Here is a 26,117-nt window from a genome sequence, read left to right as displayed (position 1 = left end):
GCCAAACTTGAATGTAAAAAAAACACATTTAAGTTTTGACTTCTGGGAACTACTGTTGATTAGAGGGTAATGTTTATATAGCTGGCAACGTGCACACAGCTTTTATATAAGCATGTGTTTTTAAAACACCCAAAAGTCATACTTGTGCAAAAGTAAAGATATTGTGTTAAAATACTTGATATATTTGAGTAAAAGTATTAAAGTATTTAATATTAATGTACTTTTCTGGCTATAAATGTACTAAAAATATCAAAAGTAAAAGTAACTTATTCATATATTTACATGTATTTGTACACTATGGGTCAGTCGTTTAGTGGAATCTGTTTGTTTTATCCGATTGCAGATAAATAAATAAATACAATTAATTGTCTGTTTGCTCTAATGCAGCGTACAATCTGCAAACTAGTCACTCGTGACTCAAATGTAATTGAGTATAAAGTAAAATATTTTCCTCCAGAATGTCGAGGGTCTGACAAAACGAGCGGTTCTGGTCCGATAAACAGGTTTAACAACGTTAACGCTGAGGAGCAGAGGAGGGGGAATCCACTTATTATAGAAAATGTGTACTAATTGTATAATATGATTAATAATTACATTTGAATGACACGACTAGACAAAGCAGCACATTGTGTCAGGCAAGTTTATCTGTACAGCACAATTCAGACACGAGGCGACTCGGTGCTTTACAGGGACATTAAATACATTAAAAACAAGTAGGAAGACAGCAGTGGTAAACAAACTGTCTTCAGCCTGATTTAAAGGCAGTTTTCTGGGAGTTTGTTCCAGATTTGTGGCTCCTAACAACTGAACGCTGCTTCTCCATGTTCAGTTCTGGATGCAGCCCTGTACCTGACGACCTCAGAGGTCCGGATGGTTCAGGAAAGCCAGTGTGAAGCTCTGTGAACTGGGGTGATGTGATCTCGACACCGTTACAGGAGTCGAGTCTGCTGAAGATAAATGCACGGACGAGTTTTTTCCAAATCCTGCCGAGACATAAGTCCTTTAATCCTCGATATACTCTGAAGGTGATGGGAGGCCGTAACTGTCTTAGTGCGGCTGCTGAAATTCAGGTCCATGATTACGCCGAGGTTTCTGGCTCGGTTTGTAGATTTAAAGATTACAGAAAACTTTCTCCCTAAGCTCCAAAAACAATTATTTCAGTCTCATCTGTGCACATCCCATCACTGATTTGACATATTTTTAGCAACTTGGTCCAAATAATTCCTACATGAATGTCTTTTAAAGCCATTTTTTAAATAAATATATAATGTTGTTTATTAAAAAAGAAGACCACACTGAGTTAAAACCCTCTTTAATGTGCAGATGTTCACTCTGGTATATTTTGAAGGTAGGGGTTTCCCTTGGCGGTGACGTAACCGCTGAGCTGGATTACGCATACGGGTATCATTGGTTCACACCGACGCACCAGGCCTGTAGTTTGAAAGCTGTCTGGGCCCAGGCGAGTAGCCACATTGCGAACAAAGTTACAATATATTGAAATAAACCCGAGGAATTACTGAGCCGTCTCACCCGGGGAAGACGTGCGCTACACCGGGGGACCATGCGGCGGTGAGAGGGAGCGGCGACCCGGCAGGATACGCGGAGGCGGACGCGCTTTTTTTTTTTTGGAGTAGCATTGTTTTATTGCATCTTGGACTGAGTTGCATTGAACTCCACGCAAGGAGAAAAGAAAGCTAGCTGGCTAACGGTGCTAGCGGCGAGCTAGCTACCTAGCTAGAAGCGAAGCTAAGCGGCGGCTATCCAGCCCCAAACTCGCGTGCTATTCACTTCCTTGTTGCACACCGGAGTGTGATGGAGGGCGAGAAGAAGTTTGTGAGAGGGAGACGGAGTTTATTACTTCAACTTTAACACTATCCGATTAATGGATGTACACGCTCGCACAAACTGCAACGTCTCGGAAGAACTGGATTTTACATTTAGAGGCGCTTTGGGCCTGTGCTTTGACCATGAAATGGAATGTCTAGCCGGACAGTTAGCTATCGGAGGCTAGCTGGCTAACCCGACTACCATTAGCTAGCAAATCTGGGAGATGTCCGTCCTGGAGTACAATGGTTGAAGTACCGACTGGGTCTATAACCGAACAGCATATTGTGGATTTTGTGTAACGGAATCTGCAGGCACCAAGTGTCATGAACTACCGTCTGGGGTAACTCACTTTTTCTGGACCCTCAAGCGAGCTAGCTTTGTAATGCTAACGTTAAGCTTGTGATTTAGCTAGCTAGCTGGCTGGCTGGCTGTCTTTTTAATTGTGAATATACGTTTAGCTAACTAGCCTGTTACACAGCTAGCCCAATGTTTTGTTCCACGACACGGCAAGGAACACAGCTTAGGCAAAGTATATAATATAAATATTTCTCAAAGTGGCTATAGCATTTAATTTGTAGATAAATGCCTAATTCGGAGGTGCTTCGCGAAGGTCGGGGACGGAGCCCCTCTGCACAGAGGAATGCTAACAGGCAGGACAGGCGCAGTAAGCCAGGGAGCGGTGCTGCTCAGCGAGACAGGCACCGTGAGAAGAGGCGCTCATCGGCTTCCAGGAGGAAGAGACGCAGGCAGGCCAAGGACAGAAACTTGTGGCAGAGCGGTACAACAGGGGACCCTGACAATGACCGAAAGAGCACTTTTGAAAAAGAGGCTGAACTTCGGACATTGGTAGAGTACGATGACGTGAGCTCCCAGTCAGAGCGGTTTTCTGGGAGCCCCTCTCCCAAACATGACCCCAATGCTGACCGGCTGTCTGTGGACCGACTCAGCGATGCAGACTTTGGTGAATTCAATGGACCAGCATCCCCGGACAGGAGCCACCCGAGAGAGACGGCGAGCGGTGGCAAGGACGAACAAATCAGAGGACCATCTGAGAGGAGCAAGCAGCAGGAGAAGGAGGTGGGCAGGAAAAAGGAGCGCCAGAGCCGCGAGAGGGACTCCTCAAAGGCGAGGAGTGGAGGCAGCCTGGGTGGCTCCAAGAACCACAGAGACACTACAAGGAGCAGTGACAGGAATGGCAAAAGGACATCTACGTCTCAGTCCTCACAGTCTGCAGATAAAAGGGATCCCAAAGGGCACAGGAGTAAAACAAGATCTGACAAAGAGCCCCCGTCTGCATACAGAGATGCTCCACAATCTTACAGAGATGACCGCGAAGACCTCAGGGCATACAGGAGAAGTCCTGGTTTCAAATCAGAAAGTCCCTATGGGACGTACAGCTACCAGTCCCCTGGTGGTTACAACCAGCTTATATCTAGAAGAAGTCCAACTTATGGGAGCAAAAGACTCTCTCCCAGTTCCACGTATTACAGTCGGGATACAGATGTGTACGGGGCGTACGGTATGCCGAAGTCACCCAGTTCGTATTCGAGCAACAAAAGAAAGCGATCCCCCACGAGCCCAGCCAACTGGCGCAGGTCCCCGAGTTATGGCCGACACAGCCCCTACGAACAAGGAGAGTTTGGGTCAAGTCCGTATGGAAACCGCAGGAGATCACGGAGTCCGTACAGAAAGTCCTTGAGCCCAAGTCCAGATGTCAGGTGAGTCCTTATCGAGCAGCTAAAAGGATGATGTGGGTTTAATTTGTCAGCCGTGGTGTGATTGTGTTGTGTTTTTATGGTGGTTTGGAGGAAGGAGACTCTACTTCAGATTTGATGGTGTGTGATCGTGATGAAATATTTATGCACACAAACCTTGCTATCAAATTCAATCAGGCGTCATCCAGAGCCTTTGTCCAGACTGTTAAACGAGAAAATGAAAAGACCTGCAGGTGAAATTGTGCAACTTGTGGGATGCGTGTAGCTACTTGCCTTTTTAATTTTCTATTCAGGACCAAAGTTAGATATACAAGCAAGTAACTAAAACCCCACAGGAACTTTGAAATCTAAAAATGTGTCCGTGTCTTTTTCTCTCCAGGCGATCTGCTCGGTCGCGCAGCAGAAGTCCATATTCATCCACGAGGCATTCGCGTTCCCGCAGCCGTCACCGTCACTCCCGCTCCCGCAGCCGCCCCTCCAGCCTCTCACCGAGCACACTCACCTTCAAAACCAGTCTTGCTGCTGAACTTAGCAAGCAGAAAAAGGCTAAAGCTGCGGAGGCAGCTGCCAAGGCCAAGAACTCCAGCAACACGTCTACTCCAACCAAGGGTTCCTCATCCACCCACCAACCCAGCCCCAAGTCCAATCACTCAACCAGAAAGGGCCGCCCTCCCTCGCCACCTCAACCGGAGAAAGGTCCCAGAACTCCCACGTCGAGCCAGCCTCAGTCCCCCTCCGACAAGTCGTCCAGGAGGACCACCGACCACCAGACCAGCAGGGACAGAGACGCAAAGGGGAAGGACGACGCTGTACATCGGGATAAAAGGAAAGCACCAGCATCTGGACCGAGCAAAGACAGGGAGCGCGCCACTGGTCCGCTCATCTCAACTCTATCATCCCTCCCATTGCCCCAGACAGTACTCGAGCACATGGACAAAGGAGAAAGGTATGAGTGTGTTCTTGTGCTAATTGACTGAGAATTTATATGCAAGTTTATACTTGATTTAACGACTTACTCACGTTCTGTGTCTGTTTTTGCTGCTCCGTCTCCAATCAGCTTGAAGGACAGCTCGCACTCAGGGAAGAAAAAGTCAGATAGAAAGGCTCGACAGCTTCTCACCGACCTGCCTCTGCCCCCTGAACTTCCCGGTGGCACGTCTTCCCCGCACAGCCCACCAGAGGACAAAAAGTCCCAGACACTTCGCAGAAGACCCAAGTATGCCACCGCACAACTAGAAATATATTTTATTGTCTTCTGCTGTGGTTTATTCTTTATTCTTCACTGAAATATTTTCATTTAATTCCCAGAATTTGTGGCCCGAGATACGGTGAGATTAAGGAAACTGAGATAGATTGGGGCAAACGATGTGTGGACAAGTTTGAGATCATTGGGATCACAGGAGAAGGCACCTACGGCCAGGTGTACAAAGCTAAAGACAAAGACACCGGTGAGTGTTTTGAAGATGGACCTCTGTTCATAACTCCTCAGCATTGTTCTTTAGAGGAAAAACACAGGTCGGTGGTGATGACTTCTCTTAATTCTGATGGAAATTGTTCTTCTTTTTCTCAGCTGAAATGGTGGCACTGAAAAAGGTTCGGCTGGACAATGAAAAGGAGGGCTTCCCCATCACCGCTATTAGAGAGATTAAGATTCTGCGACAGCTCAACCACAAGAGCATCATAAACATGAAGGAGATCGTGACCGACAAGGAAGACGCTCTAGATTTCAAGAATGATAAAGGTACGTCGTGTTTTTACTCGTAGTCGAGAAAAGTGAACTTTCACGACGATTAAATCTTTGTTCCTCTCGTCTCAGGTGCTTTCTATCTCGTATTTGAGTACATGGACCACGACCTGATGGGTTTGCTCGAGTCCGGCTTGGTCCATTTCAACGAGAGCCACATCAAGTCGTTCATGCGACAGCTGCTGGAGGGGCTGGATTACTGCCACAAGAAGAACTTTCTGCATCGAGACATCAAGTGCTCTAATATTCTGCTCAATAACAAGTCAGTCATCAGTATTTTTATGTTTTATTAAATAGTCATACATGTTCCTGCGACGTCATTTAATGTGTGTTTTTCCCTCCTGATCAGAGGTCAAATAAAGCTCGCAGACTTTGGTCTCGCTCGGCTGTATAACTCTGAAGAGAGGTGAACCTTCTACGTTTTCTGCACACACACCTGTTAATCTTTACAATCATTTCACTGTTGTGTGCGTGTGTGATAATACTAACAAACAAACTTGTCTTTTTGTTCTCGCGTTCAGTCGTCCATACACCAATAAAGTGATCACACTGTGGTACCGTCCCCCAGAGTTACTTCTGGGAGAAGAGAGGTACACGCCGGCTATTGACGTGTGGAGCTGCGGGTAAGAGCTCGACTAATATCCACTTCAGTTTACTTACTTCATGTTCTGTTGGAGAATAATACTGATTTCTATCTTGTTTTCTGTCGCAGATGCATTCTCGGAGAACTGTTCACAAAGAAACCAATTTTTCAAGCTAATCAGGAGCTCGCCCAGTTGGAGCTCATCAGGTAAGATTACGCTAAAAATGTCTAAAATGTATATTTAGGTCTGAACTCCTGACTAGTCCTGGTGCCCCAGTCCGACCCAGAGACACAGGACGAGAAGTAGCTTCCCCATTTTAAAACGACAAGAGAAAGCATTACTCATTTTTCCCACCGATCGGCTCGGTCGACCGTAATGCCTCGCAGCCATAAGATGTGTTTTGAGTAACAGGCCTCACTTGTTTTGTCATGACTGCCTTTTGTTAGAGGAAGTGTGAAGGTGGTGATTAATTGTGCGGAGGCAGATCGTTCTTCGCTGCGAGCCGTTCGTGGCATGAAGTGGAAAAAAGAAACAACTGTCTACTTGTACTTTATATTAGTGTAGGTGAAGGAGGTGAGAAAATACTCTTCAGTAAAAGCTAATGTGATAAACTTAAACACGCCGAGCCAGTTCTCTGGGTGTTGTCAGAAGTGAGTGTGGTTATTATGTAAGAAATCAGTGCTGCTTATTGTGTTCACACATTTGTTGCGTTCTGCTTAAACAAATCATTTAACGTCTTTCAGCCGAATATGTGGCAGCCCCTGTCCCGCTGTGTGGCCAGACGTCATAAAACTCCCCTTCTTCAACACCATGAAACCAAAGAAACAGTACAGGAGACGCTTACGAGAGGAGTTTGCTTTGTGAGTATATGCCGTCTGATTGAATATTCAAGGGTTGGGCCCTCTAGCAGTGCATTATACCATCAGATGGATACAACTTTATTGATCCTGTGCCGGACAATTCACTTGTAGCAGCAGCTCAAGAGGGAATACAGACATGATGGATGGTTGTACCCTTAATAAACATAATTCTTGTGCTTCTGTCGTCCAGCATCCCTCCGTCTGCCCTGGATCTGTTTGACCACATGTTAAACCTGGATCCCAGCAAACGCTGTACAGCTGAGCAAGCTTTAAGCAGCGAGTTCCTCAAGGACGTGGACCCAGACAAGATGCCCCCACCAGAGTATGTTCTGCTTCCTGTTGCGTCAACGTATTTACTGTCAGTATTACAACATTCTTCATGTTTTTCTCACCGTGTCGTTTCCATCCCTGCAGTCTTCCACTGTGGCAGGACTGTCACGAGCTGTGGAGTAAGAAACGACGGCGACAGAAGCAGATACCGGAGGAGCTGGCGGCCCCAAAGGCGCCGCGTAAAGAGCTGGGCCTTGACGACAGCCGCAGCAACACTCCCCAGGGCTTCCCCGCTCCTGGAGGTCTCAAAGCTCAAAACGCAGCTGCTTCTGCGCTGCTGGGTGAGTTTAACTGCTGTTTGTTTTCATTCGGTGTTGTTTATTAGCTTGAATTGCACTTACCTGAATGAAAGGTGCCACTCACTATGATTTGGGTGTCATGCAGAGCAGCCAAAACAAGTACAACTGGTCCACTTGGTAAACAAGTAGCTCCGTGCGTGTTGTTGCTGAAAACATGGATGCAAAATACTGAAATTTGTTTGGACTCATTCTGGAGCTCATCCTTTCATTTACTCAGTTAATCTGACTTTTCCATGTCTTCTGAAAATTCATAAGTCTGAAGTAATGTTAGACAGACTTCTCTTGTAAATAGTTTTTTTTTCATGGTGTGTTTAAGTTAATTCCCTTTTTCTTGACGTTGCACATCCTGGGACGTGACTGTATGTGCACACATTGAGATGCTGAAATGATATATTGTGCAGCCCTAGTACGCAGAGAGCTCAACAGCTATTGTGAAATACTTATGATATTGTTTTAGGGCCGGAGGGACCACCTCTAGTGCTTAGACAGCACGCTGAACCACACCTTACTCTGTTGGTCCTTGTTTTAGTGATGTATCAGTTTGGTCAGCTGGACCTGTGGTCTAACTTGTCCAGCTTGTTTTCATGTACACATTAATCTTGTGGGAGTGCTTGTCATTTTAATTAAAAGGTCTTTCAGAGTGTTGTAACATTTTTCTGTGACAAAATAATTTAAACGGGACTGAACTTATAGTTAAGTCAAGTGATAGGGGGGTGGAGTGGCTGAGACAGAGACACCATTCATCCTATCACAAGACACTGTACCATTAAAATGATTTTGAAGCTGATATTTTAAGGGAAAAAGTGACATAATGTGTTCCCCAGGTTAAGATTGAACCTCCACGCTCAGTATAGTTTTCTGTCTTCTTACAGACCCAAAGGGTCCGAACTCTCAGTTAACCCAGGAGCAGCTGGCGGTCCTCCTAAACTTCCTCGGTCAGCCCACGGGCGCGGTCAACACGGCCCAGTTTGTCCAGTCCATGAGCACAAAGGTCAATCAGGAAACGTTACAGCAGCTCTCCAAAGCCCTCGCTCCCACCGACCCAGCTGAGCCTCCTCCTCCTCAGCCAACACCCGCCAAGCCTCCCCAGCCCGCCGCTCCCGCAGGAGTGCCCCGCACACCCCCGATGCCCAAGCCTCCCTCACCCCCCATGTCTGCGCCTTCGGTTATTCCAGAAGGAGAGGCGGCAGCTGCGACGCAGACAGCCATGACAATGCTGCTGGCTCAGCTCCTCCAGGCTCAGCAGGGTCAGAGGCAGGAACCGAGTGAAGCTGGAGAAGGAGCGGAGAGTACTAACCCTGCAGGAGGAGCACCAGGGGGGCAGCTGCTAGCTCCAGAGGTCAAACAGCCTCCAGAGCCCAGCCCAGTCTCTCCAGGTAAACCCTCACCCTCATTTTTTTTTTGTTTTTCCCTGCTTAATTTTGTTTTAAAAAGTATTTAACCAAATGTCAATGAGAGCATTGTTTGTTAAGAAGTACAAGAAACGGTCGAATTAGTTTTAAAACAAAGAAAATAATGAAAAATTAATAAATAAATCAGTAAGAGCTGAATATAAAGGTACAATTTCTGTCTTTCAGTGTCTGAAGTAGGTGGAGTGTCGATCCTGCCCCCAGACCAGAGACCACCTGAGCCTCCAGAGCCGCCTCCTCATGCTGACTTGGACTACCGCCAGCCTCCACCTGAGCCCAAGACCGGCCACGCTCCCCCGATTGCATCTGCAGGTGGAGGCGATGGAGGGAGACCGCCAGAGCCAGACTACCCACCTCTCCCTACCGCAGAGGGGCCTGGATACGGGGGAGACTACAGCCACCCACCCCCTCCACCCTTCACCCCTGCAGGGTTCGGGGACGGCTACATGGGCCACATGTTAGGCGGAGGCCTGCCTCCTCACGCTCTGAGAGAAGTGTTCAGCGGACCAGGCCAGGCGGCCGGCTCCTCGTCTGCCGCGGGTGTTCTGGCCCCGGCCCACCCTGACCCCTTCCCTCCAGGCGCCGGGGCCACCGGTTCCAGCAGCATGGTGTTCACCGGGGACAAGGACCACCGTTTTAAGTACAATCACAGCCCTTTACCTGTGGAGGGACAGCCTAACCCCAGTGCTATCCACCTGTACAACCACGCCATGGCTAGAAAGGATGGTGTACCTCCTCCCCCACCCATCCCGGCACCAGGACAACCCTGGGGCTCCCCTTCTCAAGTCGGGGCTCCACCACTACCCCTCGGCTTTGTCCCACACGTGAACTCGACAGCAACAATCAGAGGACGAGGGCTGCCTTTCTGAGAGACTGGAAATATGAAATTGAACAGTTTGTGACAAAAAAGGCTCGTGGACTCGGTGTTGAGCCTGGAGCCTCTCAGGCCAGACCAGACAGACCTGGAGATGCACACTCAGTTTGTAATAACTTAAATCTGTGTCAGGCATTGTATCCCTCCTCAGTCTGGAATGTGGAGTATGTCGCAGAAGGACAGCTGAATAACACCGGAGGAGCTTTTCTTGCTCATACCATTTTCATATTTTTTTGTAATCTATTTTGCTGTCTTTTAAATTAAACTTTTACCTTTTTTGAGTGTACATTTATCAGGCCCGGGTAAATTTTAAACCTCTACCTTAGCCTTTCTGTAATTGCTCCAAGGGCAAACTAGTATTAATGTTTTGCACTACTGACTGAAAGTAGGCGGAAACTATTTTAGCTACGAAAGGAAATGGATCATGTGCTCTATCTGCACAATTAGGAATATGACCAGTAATGTAGTATCCTCTTTTTTTTATGGCCCATGATTATGTTGAGACAACGGTGGCTCAGTTGAATGGGTTGATGGCTTAGGTATCAGCACACAGGGAGCTATTTGAGGAAAAAAGGACTGTTAGTTCTGGAGAGACTGGTAGCACTTGGATGACTGCAGCGAATCTGATCGGACTTCATGCAGAAAGGCTGTTTTCACTTTAAATTCCACATGCCTTTTTGACAATAGGTGTTGTAAAATCACGAGCGAAACAAAAACACACATAACCCGAGTTCAAAAAGGAAACAATGTCTTTTTTTTTTTTTTGTACTAAAATGATTTTGTCCCCCTCCCTCCTCCTTTGGCAAATGTTTATTAAAGAAATGCCAACAACACGTCAGTGTCTGCTTCATTACTACGAGGATTAATCTTCTTTTGTTTCTCATTCCAGCTTCTGAAATGTGAATATTTTCTGTATTTCTTTAGTCGTCTATGACAGTAAACTGAATATGTTTGGGTTGTGGACAAAACAAGATATTTGAGGACGTCATCTCGGGTTTTGGGAAACACTGATCTAAACAGCTAATGATTAATCAAAGAAAATAATTGTTAGTTGCAGCCCCAGATTGTTCCCACATTTTTACACACTCTCAGCTCTGCCATGAGTCCTACCTTTAAGAAGACAGTGCTCAGTTTTGATTGACACTGTCGGAGGTATACATTTAATATTTATGTTAGACTCTCTTTCCACCTTTGTATTTTGTGTAACTGATTTGCTAAAAGAAAAACACTGTTAACAAAGTGACAGATGAATTTGAGCGACAGCATTATTTGTTTCCAAATCTTGTGTAGATTTCACGATAATGTGAATTTGTTTATCAAAAGAATAAGTATAATTCATAGCAGAGCTGTTGTACTGGATTGCATTGGATTATTTGATGAAGTGACCACTGGCCAAAAGCAAACACCCACTGTATTATATTTTTAAGATGCAAAATGTTTCTACACAGAAGACCTGAGAGGCAGAAATGATCTGAATTATTTTATATCTTCTGTTTATAAAAACAAAAGGATGCCAGGATGATTTTTTTGAAACTCCTGAATTGTCTTTTTTCAGTTGCCTGTGCTCAGATTATGGAAAATAAACAATAATTTGGCGTCCTACGTATTATATATTATTTAAACAAAATGTTGCTTTGTTTTTTCTTCTTCTTTCTTCTGTGTAGCCTTGGTATATCCTAATATAGATGAGGTGAGGTTGTCAAAAGTTTCAATACTTCTTTTTTTGATACCTTGAATTTAAAACATTCAATGGTATCAAACACTATAAAAAAAAATAAATAAATAAACAGATCTCCAATAACATTTTCAACCCAAGGTGGCAAAGATATTAACATTATTACAATGTCTTGGTTTGTGTTAAGGGACTATTTCTGTACCATCATTGTGTGCAGGTTTGATCATTTTAAAGAAAATATAATTATTTTGTGCTCTTGGGACTTCTTTGTTATCAAAAGAGATACTGAGTATCATTTTTTTTTAAATACTAGTATAGTATCTGAGTAAAAAGGGGCACAATGTAGTTTTGGAGAAGAAATTCAAACTCTCTTTACAATATTAATTATATATCAACAATATTTTTTCCATAACTGAATAGACAAGCTGTTCTCAGAGGAAAATAAGGTCCCCAGAACACTGTTTGAGGCTAGACATGTGGCAGGGTCCGCCACATATAAACAAAGTAAAACACTATGAAATTGTGTTGTCCTGTGTAAGCTCAATTTGTTTATTCAGTTTATTCAGTCATGAAAACAAAGAGAGTTTGTTTATTTAGTTTGTTTAGCCATAATAATAACAAACCAGTCAATGAAGATCTTCTCTTCTGATTAAAAACCACAAAGTGCACCTTTAAAATTCTGGCATGGTGACGACCTCACTTCATAGATCACACCACTGGATGGCAGTGTCATGTCACACATGAACACACTCTCACTTACCTACTGCAGCAGATGAATAGGGTCTCTGATGTAGATTGACATTCAGTGCTGCAACTAGAGGCAGATGTACTCGCTTTAAAGTCTGACTGAAAACCAGCAGACCTTAGCAGCCACGATTTCACCGCTGCTAAATCTTGACACTCTGAGCGTTTACACCATTCAGAAGATGACAAGCTCCTTGAGTAAGTCAGAAGAATGCAAATGGATATGTGTTGGCTGTGTTCGTAGCATGAAAACCTGTTCCTTTTTATATATATTTATATATTTATAAAAAGACTCTGCCAGGTCCCCCCTGATAAAGAGTCCCAGCAGTGCTAACCTGGCGCAGGAGATAGCAGCACCCATCAAGTTTCAGACAACTAATACGCAACCTCGAACGCCGATACAGAGCAGCGCGACTGTCAGGAAGAAAGAAAATGTTCCACTAGCTGACAGCTCCCAGAGGACTCAGTCTTCAAGCACTTGAACTCGTGCTTTGAAGCTAATGGAAAACAGTTTCTCAGAGATCACATACCAGTCGCCTTCAATGCTCCCTCTTAATGCCAACTTTGATATGAGTGTTTCCGGATGTCAGTGGACCTTTTGCTGCTTTCACCTATATCAAATGAAATGTTGCTCTCAGATAAAGGCATGGAAATGGAAGGATTTTTCCAATGCTGCTGAGCTACAGAGAAAATCTAACTATAAAGCAAAGAATCTGTCCGTCTGTCTGTCTGTAAATTGCATATCTCGACAACTGTTCATCAGATCTACTTCATACTCGGCAGGTTTGCCACTGAGGACCCAGGGAAGTGCAGTGCCAAATTTGGTACAATATGGACACGTGGTACAAAAGTGGTATTAGAAGACAGAATGTGCAGGGGCTAGCTGGTTAGCATGCTAATTTTAGTAGACATCTCTGCAACAAAGTACATAGATATATTTGACATACAATCAACACTGTTGTTGATGTCACATCATGGCCGTATCGAACTACAGGAAAGGAATCTCCGTCTGTCTGTCTGTGGTTCGCATATCTCAAGAACCGCTTATCCAATCTGCGTCACACTTGGCAGGGTTGTTGCTGAGTACCCAAGGAAGTGCAGTGTTGAATTTAGTGCAATTTCTACATTCCACACTTTCAATATGAATCAATTTTGTATAAACAGTGAACACCGCAAAACTCTGAGACTACACTGCCTGTTTTGTAATTTATCTGGTTATTACAGATTATTAGCAACGTAACATCATGACATTTCAATACGCTACATTTAGTAAAGAAATTCTGTGACTAGAAAATATTCTGATATTGGGAATTCACATTTAAATAGACATTTAAGGCTGCCAAACTGCCCTGCTGTACTACACCCCATGACGGACAAACCATCCTGGAGCCACTAATGGAGGCAGCATCGTCCATTGATTGATATTCTGCACGCATGAACAAAGAGACACACATCTGTCCTTTGTTTTGCCCGTCATATCCACATCTGAATTTGCCCCGCGTCACATTGCTGGTGATGAAAAAGTGATTATCTCAGAGGGGTTCCGTTCTGCAAAGCTAATTCAGAACGCGGATGGCAGCTAGTCTGTGATTAATATGGCGTGGATGATGGATTGCTGAAAATTTACGGTAGCTTCAGCGAGACCGGCGACATCATATTTCTTTTTTTTGAAACAACAGCGAGAGCAAATTTAAAGAGAAGATGAGAAAGAAGGAGACAGGGAAGGTTGGGTAGACAATGGCTTTTTAACCACAGCACCACTTTTCATGTTTTGGCAAATGTGGATTTAATTGAGCTTTTAATAACATTTTGACACAATGAGGAAAAACAAACCTCCCAAAATCTAATTTAATTATAACAATCATGTCTTCCTTAGTCTATAATCTGAAACTAAGAATAAGAAACTAAGATTTTTTTTTTGAAACCTTCAAAATGAACTAAAATTAGCAACAAAATGTAAATAAATAACAGTTTTGATGTTGTGTTGCACAAATATCTACTGAAGTTAGCATGCTAACCTGCAAGCCCCGAGCCACTTTGCACCTCAAGAGGTGATAGTCTGATTGTAAATAACACCAGCAGTCCCCTTGGAGCCCCAAGGTCCCAGTGTGGGCAGAGTCAGCTAATAGCCCTTATTCACATGGTGGCCAGTTTCCTCCAATGTCACGCTCAGGGTGGGAAACTTCAGTGCTCGTTTGCAGTTTACAGTCGTGTAGATGTAAGTAATCTGACAAATTGTTGTCATTTTGCAGATTCTCAATTGATCAGCAACTTAAAAAATTATGGATAATAAAAATGTTGAGGTACATTCGGCCATATTTCAAGGTAAACCAACATATCTGATAACTTATAGCTGATATTAGCATTCAACCATTCCTAGCTAACATTACCTGTAGATCACTTTCAGGTTAAGGCTGACAAAATTTGCCTTAACGACTTTAAAATTCAGAAATTTACACACATCTTTTTTGTGTAAAACTTACAAAGCCAGGCTGGTTCTCCATGTTCGGTTTTTGTACCAAGCTAAGCTAACCTGCTGGTGCTAGCTTCAAATTTACCCCACAAGCATGAGAGTGGTAATCTTCTAACTCTCAGCAACTGTGTAAGGATATTTCCCCAAACTATTCCTTTAATTGAAGCCATATTTATAGCTGCATCATTCAAACGACGGGAAATTAAAATAATAATAAATAAAATAAGCAAAATCCCCCAAACAACACTTTTTAAAATAAACTTTTGAGTGATATTTGGCTACACCTGGCAGGACTTAAGACCTTTAAGAGTAGGAAACCACACCTGGGATGAGGACAAGGTCAGTAGGAATGTTTTCTGCTTCTGTTACTTGTAAACTTGAAATGTCAGACAAAAAGAAAAACAAACGCAGATGGGATTAATATTTTCATGGTGCATGTGGTTGCAAAGAGGGGCGCACAACAACCACACTGACAGGAAAATTGGCATGAAGGGAACAAACAAAAGCGAAACACAAGCCTTCTCATTGCATAATTGGTCACAGCATGGTCCCTCTTTTTTGTTCTCGCTCTCACACACTATATTTGTGAAGGCCTGAAATTGTCTCTAATTTCACTCACTAACTAACTAAACCTTTAAAAGGTGCAGTATGTAGTTTTTGGGGAAGAAAAAGAGAAAGATCTTCATTGACTGATATTTTTTATTCATAAACAACCTAAATAAACAAACTCTCTTTGTTTTCATGACTGAATAAACTGAATAAACAAACTGACCCTAAAAGAAAACACAATTTCCTACTGTTTTACTTTGTTTACATGTGGTGGACCCTGCCACCTTTCTAGCTTCAAACAGTGTTCTGGGAACTTATTTTCCTCTGAGACCAGCTTGTTTATTCAGTTATGGAAAAGATAAATATTTCTGAGTTTGTATTATGAAGTATATGCAAAATAAATGTATTCTCCAAAACTACATACTGCCCCTTTAAGTCCTTAAGTAAACAAAAAAACATGAGGATCAGCAAAACTCCACAAACACCTCATTTTAACACACATGGCAGGCGTTCACACACACATTTTCACAAGTGTACTTCCCTGCCGAGGCACAGTGTGGTGCTAAAGGTCTGGAGAGAAGTGGACGGAAATGAGAAGCATCTCAATCCATCAACTGGATTTCATAAAACTAGCAGAAAAACAGAGAATTACGACCAAGAAACACCTCTCATCCTTGAACCAACGCCTATAAATAAGGCGACACGCCCATTAATAGTGATGTCTGACAAGCGGAGCTGACAAGAGTGAATTCATTCTTGCATGATGCCTTCAGCGGATGAGGGAGGCTTTAACTTCTTTAGCTGCTGGCGGCTGGTTAAAGTGGAATACAGCCAACTTCATTACGATCCACGAGCTTATCACATTTGGATAATCAGAGATTTAGCTGGACTCCAGCTTGTTAACTCATTACTGTTACCAAGGTGGCTTGAGGACAGGAAGAGACACTAACCTGTGCGAATGTGGAGGGGAAATAATTGAGGGTGATTTATTGTTGAATTAACACGCTGACTTTGAATTAACCTTTGAGATTTTGCCGTAACTGAACCATGATGTGACCCGCAGTGCATCACCGCGCCCCGGGCCATACCGCTCGCTTGAAGAGGTGAGTCAGCCGAACTAACTGCTGTTTAATGGCCACCGGTCAGACCTTTGTTTTCTTTGTGTGTGTGTGTGGAAAGGGAGAAAACACACAGCTGACATTTTTAGATAATGTTTTGTTTACATTTTTTTCAGTTTTTCTTCCTGAGTGATTTCCTCCCGGGGGCTGCGTTCAAAGTCGTTAATTAAAATGTGAAATCTAAAAGTAGTGGCAGAGAAACAATAGTCGTGCACTCTTCCACATGCATGCACAGCAGAAACTTTCATCGTGGTGTCAGTAATTACGCCGGCTGCACATTACTTAAGCTTAGGTAGAATAGCAACCATTAGCCTTCACTATATTACAGGGTGTTAATCTCTCTTAATGAGCGGTTTCCTTTTTTAAAGCCACTGTGTAATTTTCAGAGATAGCGATTTACCTAATATTCACAGAATAAGAGAGAGAGAGAGAGTTAAGCCTTCAGAGACGATCAATCATGATGGAGTGGTAAAGGGCAGCTCCTCCACCCTGCTGCTGTGTGTCAGGTCCGTGTGTTCAGCAGCGAAGTGACACTCTGCAGAACGGGTTACGCTGCGCTGACCTTTATGGTCACACATGGTGGCGAAGACGGCCTCTGGTTAGAGGAAATCACATTACATCACGATCTCCTCAGCTGATACGGATAGCCAGTGGTGGAGGGTTATTTAAGTATATTTCCTCAAGTACAGATTCGAGGTACTTGTACTTTGAGTGTTTACTTTATGCTTCTGCTCTGCGACATTTCAGAGGGATTTTTTGCGCTTTACATCATTTGATAGCTTCAGGTGCTAGTTAGCTTTGTTGTAAAACGTACCCAAAAGTCATTACCCAGTAAAAGTAAAGAAATCATGTTTAAATTTTACTTTGGTAAAAATGAAAGCCATTTCAACATGGGGTTTTTATTTATTATGTGGTATTAGTACTTTTAACAGATGTCAGTAGTCACACTTTCTGTCAAACTGTACGTTGCCTACCTGAAATGTCTTAACGAGGAGAATCAGCGACATCACACACTCAGATGTATTACTTACCGTAAGCTCGTGTTCATCTCTGTGTTCCTTCTCTTCCAGTGTCAGACGTGGCCTCACCTTCTCCCCTGACATCCCCATTAACTCCACCCATGAAGACAAAGGGCGCTCCAATCATTTACAGCAGATATGACCCATAAATGTCACGCTCGGCTTCACTTCACACCTTACCTTTGACATGTAAGGTCAGGCTCCGGTGAGTCATTAAGGAAGCGAATCTTGGCCCTGCCAATCTGCGGCGAACGCCTCGACCCCCAGACTTCTTGTGGAAGGGCACATCGGCGCCGAAAGTTGTTAGAGAGCATTCATTCAGAAAGTTTGACTGCATGAAGCTTAAACACACAAACATCTCTGCAGCTCGGCAGCTGTGTGTTTGCTCCGAGAGCTTATTGCGCTTTACAAGTGTAAAGATTATCAATGAATGAGGACGATGCTCTCGTTGAGCTTTAAGATGGTGTTTGTATATTTACAGTATATACACACAGACACCCTGTGTTAACTGCTTGCAGAAGCTGTCGAAGTTTAAGTGCCCTAAACCTGCAGTCTTTCTAGTGGCCAGCAGGGGGAGACTCCACTGGTTTCAAACTAATTTCTGATTGTATGTAAGCTTATGAGAAAACGACCCTACTTCTCACTTGATTCATCACCTCAGCAAACAGTTTCCTGATGAGTTCATGGTCTCAATCGCTAGTTTCAAGTCTACTTCAACACAGCATGATGTTCATTTTGTACATCATGGTCCCATTTAGAGTAAAATAACACGGAAAGTTAGCATTTTTGCACTTTTGGGTTCCTCTTCTCAAAAGTCAATGGGTTCTTTTTGAATGGGTTTTTGGTTAGGTGCCCGAAAAATAGGTCTGTGTTTGACACAAGCTCAAGAGGTTTGTTTACATTTGCTCTACGACATAAAATAAGTCAGTGAATACCCCGCATGTGAATGTTAAAGTGTTTACATGTCTTTCACGTTAATAACAAAACAGAGGTTGTTGTCATTACGTTGCACGTAAAGGAGACTTTTCTACTCACTAGTCAAAAAACATAAAAGTGGTGTTTATTTGTAGGATTATCTTGCTGAACAAAACATGTAAGTATCATAAACTCTCACCAAAGAGTTTATTTTCTGCCGTCCAAAATCCAATCCCGTAGGCTTTTTGTCGAGGGAACCTGGGCGATGCTAATTTCTGGGTTAGCCTACAAAAATATGTGATCTCTGGCAGCTCTTGACTGAATGAACTCAACTTTAGCACAATGTTAGAGTGGTCATAAAGTTAGCAAACTGTTTTATTAATATAATTTGTACGACATCCAAAGTAAGCTAACACTCACTGACATTAGCCGCAATTGGCAGCATTGGCATTGGCAAAACTGCTAAGCATAAAGAACTGAGCAAAGCTGCATGTTAGTGCTTGTGTATTTAACTCTTCATTCATAAAATAACAACTTTGCTCTTTATTCTTCCAATAAAAACACACTGTAGCTTTAATTTATTCTGTGTTTGCTCTAATTTCGAACACAAAAAGGATAGCCGTGCTCTTTGTCAGCTCACTGAAAGAGCAGAACTCTTTTGTCCATTGATTTGTCACGACTTTTCCTTGACAAGTTTAATCATTAAGCAGCTTTTGTAATTCTTTTGCCTGTTTGTCTGCATGGGGTTTTTATTTCTCTCCACTTCTACACTTCTGAACAAACTTATATTCTTGTTGAGGAGGCTTGTCCCTGAGCTTTGGCTCTGACTGCAGCAGTTACTGTTCGGCTGTATGAAATGAAGCTACAGTAACAGCAGCAGATGTAAGTCTGTGTATTCACCTTGTAATGACGTGTTTTTTTAAAAGGACTATGGTAGATAATGTTCGCAGAGTGGACGGTCAGTAAATCCTCTGCTTTATGTCACGTGAGATCTCGCATCTCCCAGGTGGAACGAAGCCAGACGATGTGTGACAAAGGGTACAACTGTTTTTATAAAGCAACTTCCCCGCACGTTCTGGCTGTCCGAGCCGTGGCAAAAACAATCTCCAGAGACCATTAACGCAAATTGCGTAAGCAAACACAACTGCTTTTCCATAAACGTGGAGAGAAATGTGAAATCAAGTGTGAAATGTGAGAGTCGCAATCCAGAGAATTATTGTGGCTCAAATTGAAATGGCGTGCGGGAGGGGGGGATGGATACAAAACAGGCAACCGCTTTGACGTGCGTAAAAGGTCGATAAGTCAATAAGACATCTTGTTTATGATTCATTGCTTGCACTGTAGATTAAGCCTTGTCAAAATACTGCACAGTCTGCGCTCAGCACTTCTGTTTGCCGTACTGTAAAACCTTGACACCGAGACAGAGCAGATATTTATAGAGGAGTGTGCAGCGCATCTTGTTCTGCAGCTCGTCTCACCACCGCCACGTGCGGAAAACATACCGTTCCCATGTCGAGCTTTAAGTGTTGTTTCAAAATAAATATGCTGCAGATGAACCGCAGACATCTTCCTGAGCAAACAGCCTGTCAGAGAGAAAAAACATACCACCTCACGTCTGCAGCGTCTTCCAGGAATTTAAATACATATTGGCTGTTTTTTTATACATTCATCTGTCGTGGTAATTTCTGGAGAACAAAGGACCGAACACGGGAGAGAGCAGTCGTTTCTTTATTCAAACACTTGCAAGAGGACGCCTCGACCATCAGCATGAAATTCTGTGTGAAGGCTTGAAACATCTTCTTGTGGTTTAGTTATATACATGCACACAACCTAAACTTACACCCACACCTGTAGTTCATACGTCACGAATAAGACGAAGGGGGTTGGCGACATGAGAAACACAAAAACAACTTTGTTCAGGAATAACTCCGTACCCCTGTCCATGTAGGAACTACGGTTATGTGTCCCAAATAGCATTCAAGGTCACGTAAAGAACGTCACATGTGCAGTATTTTTCCACCTCACATCCAACAGGTGACACAGAAAATAAAAAAAGAAGTGATGTAACTTTGCAGCAACATTTGTGTTTATACTCGTAGAGACATGAAGTGATTTTAGTGTCAGTAAATCCGCTTAACAGCAGGATGATTCATGTGACAAAGCAAATAAATCTGAATAGCTTTCAGTATGAAGCTTTCTTTGGTTGAGCTCTACCACGGATGAATTGTTTGATGAAAAAAGTAAATTTTCATCTTGAATATAATAGTGGCCTTTCTGTTATGTCTTCTTTGTGTGTGTTTGAGCAATTTTCTTCAAGGTATTAAGGCCGGGACTTTGTTACGACGACGCTTATGCGTAACACTTTGCCTGGTTTTCCACTTGCAGGATTTTTTAATAAAGAGAGAAGAAGAAGGTGGTTCAAGCCTTTTTCTTTACCTTTTTTATGCTTTACACATTCACACAATAAAGAAAAACTCAAATGATAGTACTGCACTATTATTTTTATGGTCAAAACCACAGCAGCAAAGGCAGATATATATCTGGACTTCTAGGCTGAAGGCTTTGTTATGCTCCACAAGCCATAGATCCTACAAATCCCATAATGCAACCCGCTGCCTGCACCCACGTTTTTTTCCATCTTTCCTCCTCAGCCTGAGCTGTAGCCCGGGATTTCTCGCATCTATTCGAGTGAGACTCAATAAACAGACAGAGGATATTATACAACTGTTTTAACACACTGTGCAGTATTCCCCGTGACTAGTAAATCTACTCTGACGTGAGCTCCTCCGAGGGGCACAATTCCCAGATTTCCCAGTGGAAATAATGAGTCCTGCGCTCATCCCTGCTCCTGAGAGACGAGGATGAATCCGAAAGACAGATTTGTTATCCAATTTGTGCTCACACCTGCAGTCGTCGGTAGTGGATATCTTTATTTTCCAAGAGTTAATTGGCGGGTAGACATTTTGCATTTTCTTTAGTCTCGTCAAAGGCCAGACATTTGATGCTGAAAATGCAAAACAAATCCACCTTCACAGAGAACAATGTCTAAAAATGAGGGTTTGGATTCCATTAGTGAAGCGACAGCTCCGACCTCATTGTGTTTACTTGTGAATCATGCTGCAATAATGGCTTGTAAGTTTAGGTTGCAGGTAAATGATGGCCCCTAGGTTGGATTTTGAACATGGAGGCCCATCTGAGGCAGAATAAACACTCTCACAGTGTCCTTGTTTTATTAATTCATGGGATATTAACGTGTTTCTTGGTAAAGTTTGTTTGTTTTCCTCCCAGGAGACCAGATTTGACTCGGCTTTTGAGCGGTTAACGACATCAGGCATATTGCCAATTTATCTGAAGTTGCGGTGCGGGCTGGCAGTCTGTCGAACTGATGAACGCTCCCTTCTGAATCACAACTATCCTCCTCCGTCGTTAAAACTGTCGAAAATCATTGGTAGCAGCGAGGCTGGAAGGGTGAACGCTGTCTGCCTTTATTACTGGAGCTGTTTTTTTTCTCATGCAAAAAAATAAAAGTCCTCATTTGCATCCTCTGTCACCCGTGGGTCTAAAAAAGTACACTTAAGTGCTCGAGGTTTAACTTTGTGTTGATACTGGCACAGTTTGCATTCTAGTCCAGGTGATATGAGCCGAATGTGAGGTGATATGTTCACTTTTCATAAAAGAATGAAACTTGGTACGTTTGAGCCGTTCATGGCGGCGTGTACTTGCAGCCATAACCGAATCAGGTCTCCCGAACCAGACCTGATAACATAGAACTAGATTAAAACAATTAAGGAGGATCTACTGGCAGAAATGGAATATAGTAATCATAATTATGTTCTCACTAAAGTATTATCACTTGAAACTAAGATTTGTTTTGCTATCGTTGCCTTAGATTGAGCTTTTTGTATCTACAGAGGGAGCAGGTCCTCCTCCAGTCCGCCATGTTTCTACAATAGCTTTTTTAGCTGCCACAACAGGGCAGGGTGAGACGAGGGGTGTTCAGTTGGTTGCAATCTGAGACTTGGATATTTTAGTGGGTCAGAGGTGATGATATGCATGAGTCTATGCATTGTTTTTCAGGAAAATTAAGCTGATTCTTGTAGTTGCTCAGATCCATAATTTTGCAAAGTTTATGACCTTTTTAATGATTTTTTTCTCTGTGGCACTACTTACATGTAGCTACCTATGAAGTTGTCGTGTATTGATGGTGAGGCTTTTCAGGTGTGACTGGGCATCAGCTGAAATACTCTCTTGACTCTTGTTCACGCTGCCTGGAGATTTGCTGTCTGTCGCTGTAGATTCATTGGCTTCTTCTTCAGGCAGAGCTGAAGACTGATCCAGAAACATACCTCTTCGAGACGAGGAACAACTTTCGTTATTGCCTATATTACGTACATTTAAAGTTTAGGAGTTTGTTAGCCAATCTAGATAAAAACGTATTTCTGGCCTGTGAAAAAAAACATCCTTGAAAATATTATAATATAACAGCTGTGCAGACCCACCTGAGTGCTGTTGTTATCCACGATCTTGTTTTTAATGACAGTAAGATTTAAATAACTGGCTGGGAGTTTGTTGTGTTCCTTAAATATTGGTGGGGTAACAATAACGAGCCCTCGCCAACTCCTAGCCCTGCTTATGAGTCATTTATGACCCTGTGTGGTTTTCTGCTGTAATAGCACTTTGTGTGGAGTGCTGAGATGAGGACAAACTGTATATTTAGTGTTCGGCCCAGTCTCTCGCTGTGTGATTAATGAGCAAGCAGACAGACAACCAGGGTGCATTCTAATCACCCACAAGGACAAAGAGTGATAGAGGGAGAGAGAGGCCTCCTTACTAATGGACCAAACAGCCTGTAATCTGCAGGAAATTTAACTCAATCTGTAAAAGGAAAAAATCCACCCTAATGATCATAAAAATAACATTCTCATAACATAAACTCAAAAATCTGGATTCAGTCTATTTCTCTGCCATAAGAAGCAATACTGTGGTGTGTGAAATCATTATGAGATAATGTCTTGACCCTCTCTGCTACAGGTCATATCTAACAGCTCATTTACACGAAACATGCTCATTATTATTTCTTTGTTTACTTACCGTGAAATAAAACCTGCCTGAAACCTGTTTTTTTGAGTGTGAACCCCCCCACCCCCCCACAAAAGAAAAAAGAAGGTAACTAAAGGTCCACTAACTTGTTTGTGTCAATCTCTCAAGGCAGACCAATAACTAAGGTAGTGATGCCTCAAGAAAATCAAAAGTTGACCTTGATTTGAGATTATGTGTCTGTTTTTATTTATTTATTGGTAAAATAATAACACAGATGCACCTTTGTTCACATTTTACAAATCATTACAATAATATAGAATAATATTTCTGGCCACCTGAGAAATACTTGATAAAGTCAAGCATTCATTTTCCTTTTAGCTCCGTTTTTGGTCTCCACCAACTCTCAAGAAAAATATCACCTACTTTTGTTGGTAAATGCTCAAATTGTTTCCGTTGTTTCCAATGCTAAAAATATAGATTCATGCAGCTTTAATCTTTTTATATATTTTTCAGTGTATACTGTTTACTGTATACTAGTCTTGTGCATGCACATTTCCTTTGGGAGGACGACATTTCTGTTACTTATTTTATCTGACCTTATTCTTCTTCACAAAATGGGACTTGAGCTGGCCAAACAACGGTAAATCACAGACTGTTGTGAGACCTGTCTCCACCACAACATCCCAGATTAATCTGTTGCACCCGACGGACGGACCGTATCCCAAGCCGATGAAGTTCAGGACGAAGAGAGGTGGACTTTGTGTTTACGTCATTGATGCTCGGTCAAGGATGATGATGGACAGTGTTTTCCTGATGTCAACTTTTTAATGTGAGACCATATTATCTTTACAATCTTGTTTACATACCCTTACACAATTTAAAAAAACCCCACAATCACTTAATATGTAACTTTGCTGATATTTAAATTCCACCTCTGCAGTATTTTCAAGTCAACAGTCAGCACTGCTTTTCAGGCTTCACTCACTCTCAATGACTCCAACATGCCACAGTAAACAACAACAACTGCCATCAATCACATTTTGCAGAGCTGCATTTAGAAAAGCCAATATCAGGCAAGACATTTGAACATTTTCAAAAAAAGAAACTCTGTTTCAAATTAATGTGCACATTTGGGAGCACAGCGAGAGCCAGAGGCATCTTACTTCCAGTTTCTGCCTCCCTGCTTCCCCCCAATTTTTTCCTTTTTTTTTTTTTGTGGCTCCAAGATAAATATTCAGCTGTCTGTCACAACCCAGTGAAGCCAACCGGCAAATCAAAAGCAAGATGCTTCCATTAGCTGTAATCTGCAGGATAAATGTAAAATAAAGCATGATGGCATAAAATCGACTCAAAATTGGTGGCCTCTTACCGACTGTGAGGGAAGTCTTCAAAATATTTACTCAAAAGTAAGATTTAGGTGCTGGAAAATGTGATGTGATAAAAGTGCAGGAAAACAGTCAAAAGCAAATCAATGTCAGAGGGCACCAAGTGCACGAAAACCCTCCAATCATGCTGAAAGGCTGATTTCATCCTGACATGGAAATATGGTAAAAGCTGAAAATGAGTTTTTAATGGTTAAAATTCATAATCTTTAAATTCGTTCCCATTATAAAGTTTCTTGGTGGTTTCTAAATCAGCCAAATTAAGACCAATTGAATGACAAACAGATTGGTTCTTTACTTTGGTTTTATTAGTTATATTAGAAAGAATAACTCCCCGTCACTCTGATTATTTCCTCATTAAAAACAATTTAAAAAATGTCCAATCAAAACCCTTTCGAGCCAACAAGAGACTGCGGGAGAAAACAGGAGTGATGAGAAAGATTCGGAAACTGGAAGCGCACAATGAAAATTGAGTGTCCGTGTGTGGGATGTATTGCCAAAAGTCACCATAGATTTAGGTGATGTATCTGCTGTCACTTTGTGCATTAACGCCGTGACCTTTTCTTCCTATTTCAGAAGCAGTGTGGCCCAAGCTGGTAAGAAAGATGGATACGTAGAGGATGAAATCTGTCACAAGGAAAGAAATTGAACAGGAGGTCGCTCCGCTGCGGCGGTAGCACATATAAACCACCGCAAATAACTCTGAGATGTGAAACTAGTACCACATGCTATCACACAAAACTGTAATATACTGATATTGCACGAGGAAAATGGACTTGAAGTGATCTGGAGGAAGAAGAGCCGATAAAGGAAGAGAACACGAGGGAAGGGACAAGGAAGTTAGAGCCGAATGAAGATAGAGGAGGAGAAATCGACTTCTTTCTTCATTTGTGTTCTTCTGTCTGAGCTGGTACATAATAGATCAGGCCAAAATGTGGATTGATTACGCTGTCATCGCCACTGTTATCCCCTCTTGAACGAATTTAATATTTGATTCAGTTTGTTATTCTTGCTCTCAATTCTTTGCAATGTCATTTGGCTGCAGCGTCACTGTCAATTCATCTTGTGCTGTCGCCACTGTCATTAGCTGACTGATACTGAAGGACTGGCTTTTCTTCTAAATGGTGCGGACAATTATTCAGCTTTATAATTTACGCTTTGTTTTGTTTTTTCTAGAATTTGATATCGAGAGGAAGAAACTTTTTTAGGCTTCTTTTTGACGGCAAGTAAAAGATAGGTACCTCAAAACTTTACTTAAGTACATCCATTATAAGCTTCTCTTGACCTATTCCACCACATTTAAATGGGAAAAATTACACTCTTTTAGTTCACTACATTTAAATCAGAGCTCTCGGCACCGCATTGCTGAATATTGGAAAAGTTCCCAACCTTTTCGCCGTATGAATCCTGAGAAAACATTGTCTTTTTGGGGCCCCTCATAAGTTGTTAGCAGACGTACCAGCCACTCCGCCCCTTTGGTCAAGACGGAAATATCTCCAAAACTAATGGATGGATCAATTCTGTACAGACATTCATGATCCCCAGAGGATGAATCCTGAT

General features: G+C 42.6%; 1 protein-coding gene across 1 annotated transcript; it reads left to right on the top strand.

Moving 5' to 3' along the window:
* Positions 1 to 1,413: 1,413 nt before the first annotated feature.
* cdk13 (cyclin dependent kinase 13) lies at positions 1,414 to 10,475 on the top strand. The gene is made up of 14 exons (XM_084340226.1): positions 1,414 to 3,545; positions 3,922 to 4,488; positions 4,600 to 4,758; positions 4,851 to 4,990; positions 5,113 to 5,283; positions 5,359 to 5,548; positions 5,636 to 5,692; positions 5,808 to 5,909; positions 5,999 to 6,076; positions 6,614 to 6,730; positions 6,921 to 7,052; positions 7,145 to 7,341; positions 8,232 to 8,735; positions 8,937 to 10,475. Exons 1-14 carry the CDS (start codon positions 2,410 to 2,412, stop codon positions 9,635 to 9,637), a joined length of 4,251 nt encoding a protein of 1,416 aa, XP_084196352.1. The 5' UTR covers positions 1,414 to 2,409; the 3' UTR covers positions 9,638 to 10,475.
* Positions 10,476 to 26,117: the final 15,642 nt, after the last annotated feature.

This window comes from Pagrus pagrus, assembly GCF_965226575.1.
Source record: "Pagrus pagrus genome assembly, chromosome: 20".
NCBI classification, from domain to species: Eukaryota; Metazoa; Chordata; class Actinopteri; order Spariformes; family Sparidae; genus Pagrus; species Pagrus pagrus.
The sequence above is the reverse complement of the archived record's forward strand: the minus strand, read 5'-3'. Positions and strand labels throughout refer to the sequence as shown.

What these genes read in the sequence shown, in the direction of transcription:
- cdk13 (XM_084340226.1), top strand. Translation starts at nt 2,410, where the DNA reads ATGCCTAATTCGGAGGTGCTTCGCGAAGGTCGGGGACGGAGCCCCTCT. An exon ending in AATATTCTGCTCAATAACAA is followed by an intron (nt 5,549 to 5,635) that starts GTCAGTCATCAG and finishes CCTCCTGATCAG; the next exon opens with AGGTCAAATAAAGCTCGCAG. An exon ending in AGCTGCTTCTGCGCTGCTGG is followed by an intron (nt 7,342 to 8,231) that starts GTGAGTTTAACT and finishes GTCTTCTTACAG; the next exon opens with ACCCAAAGGGTCCGAACTCT.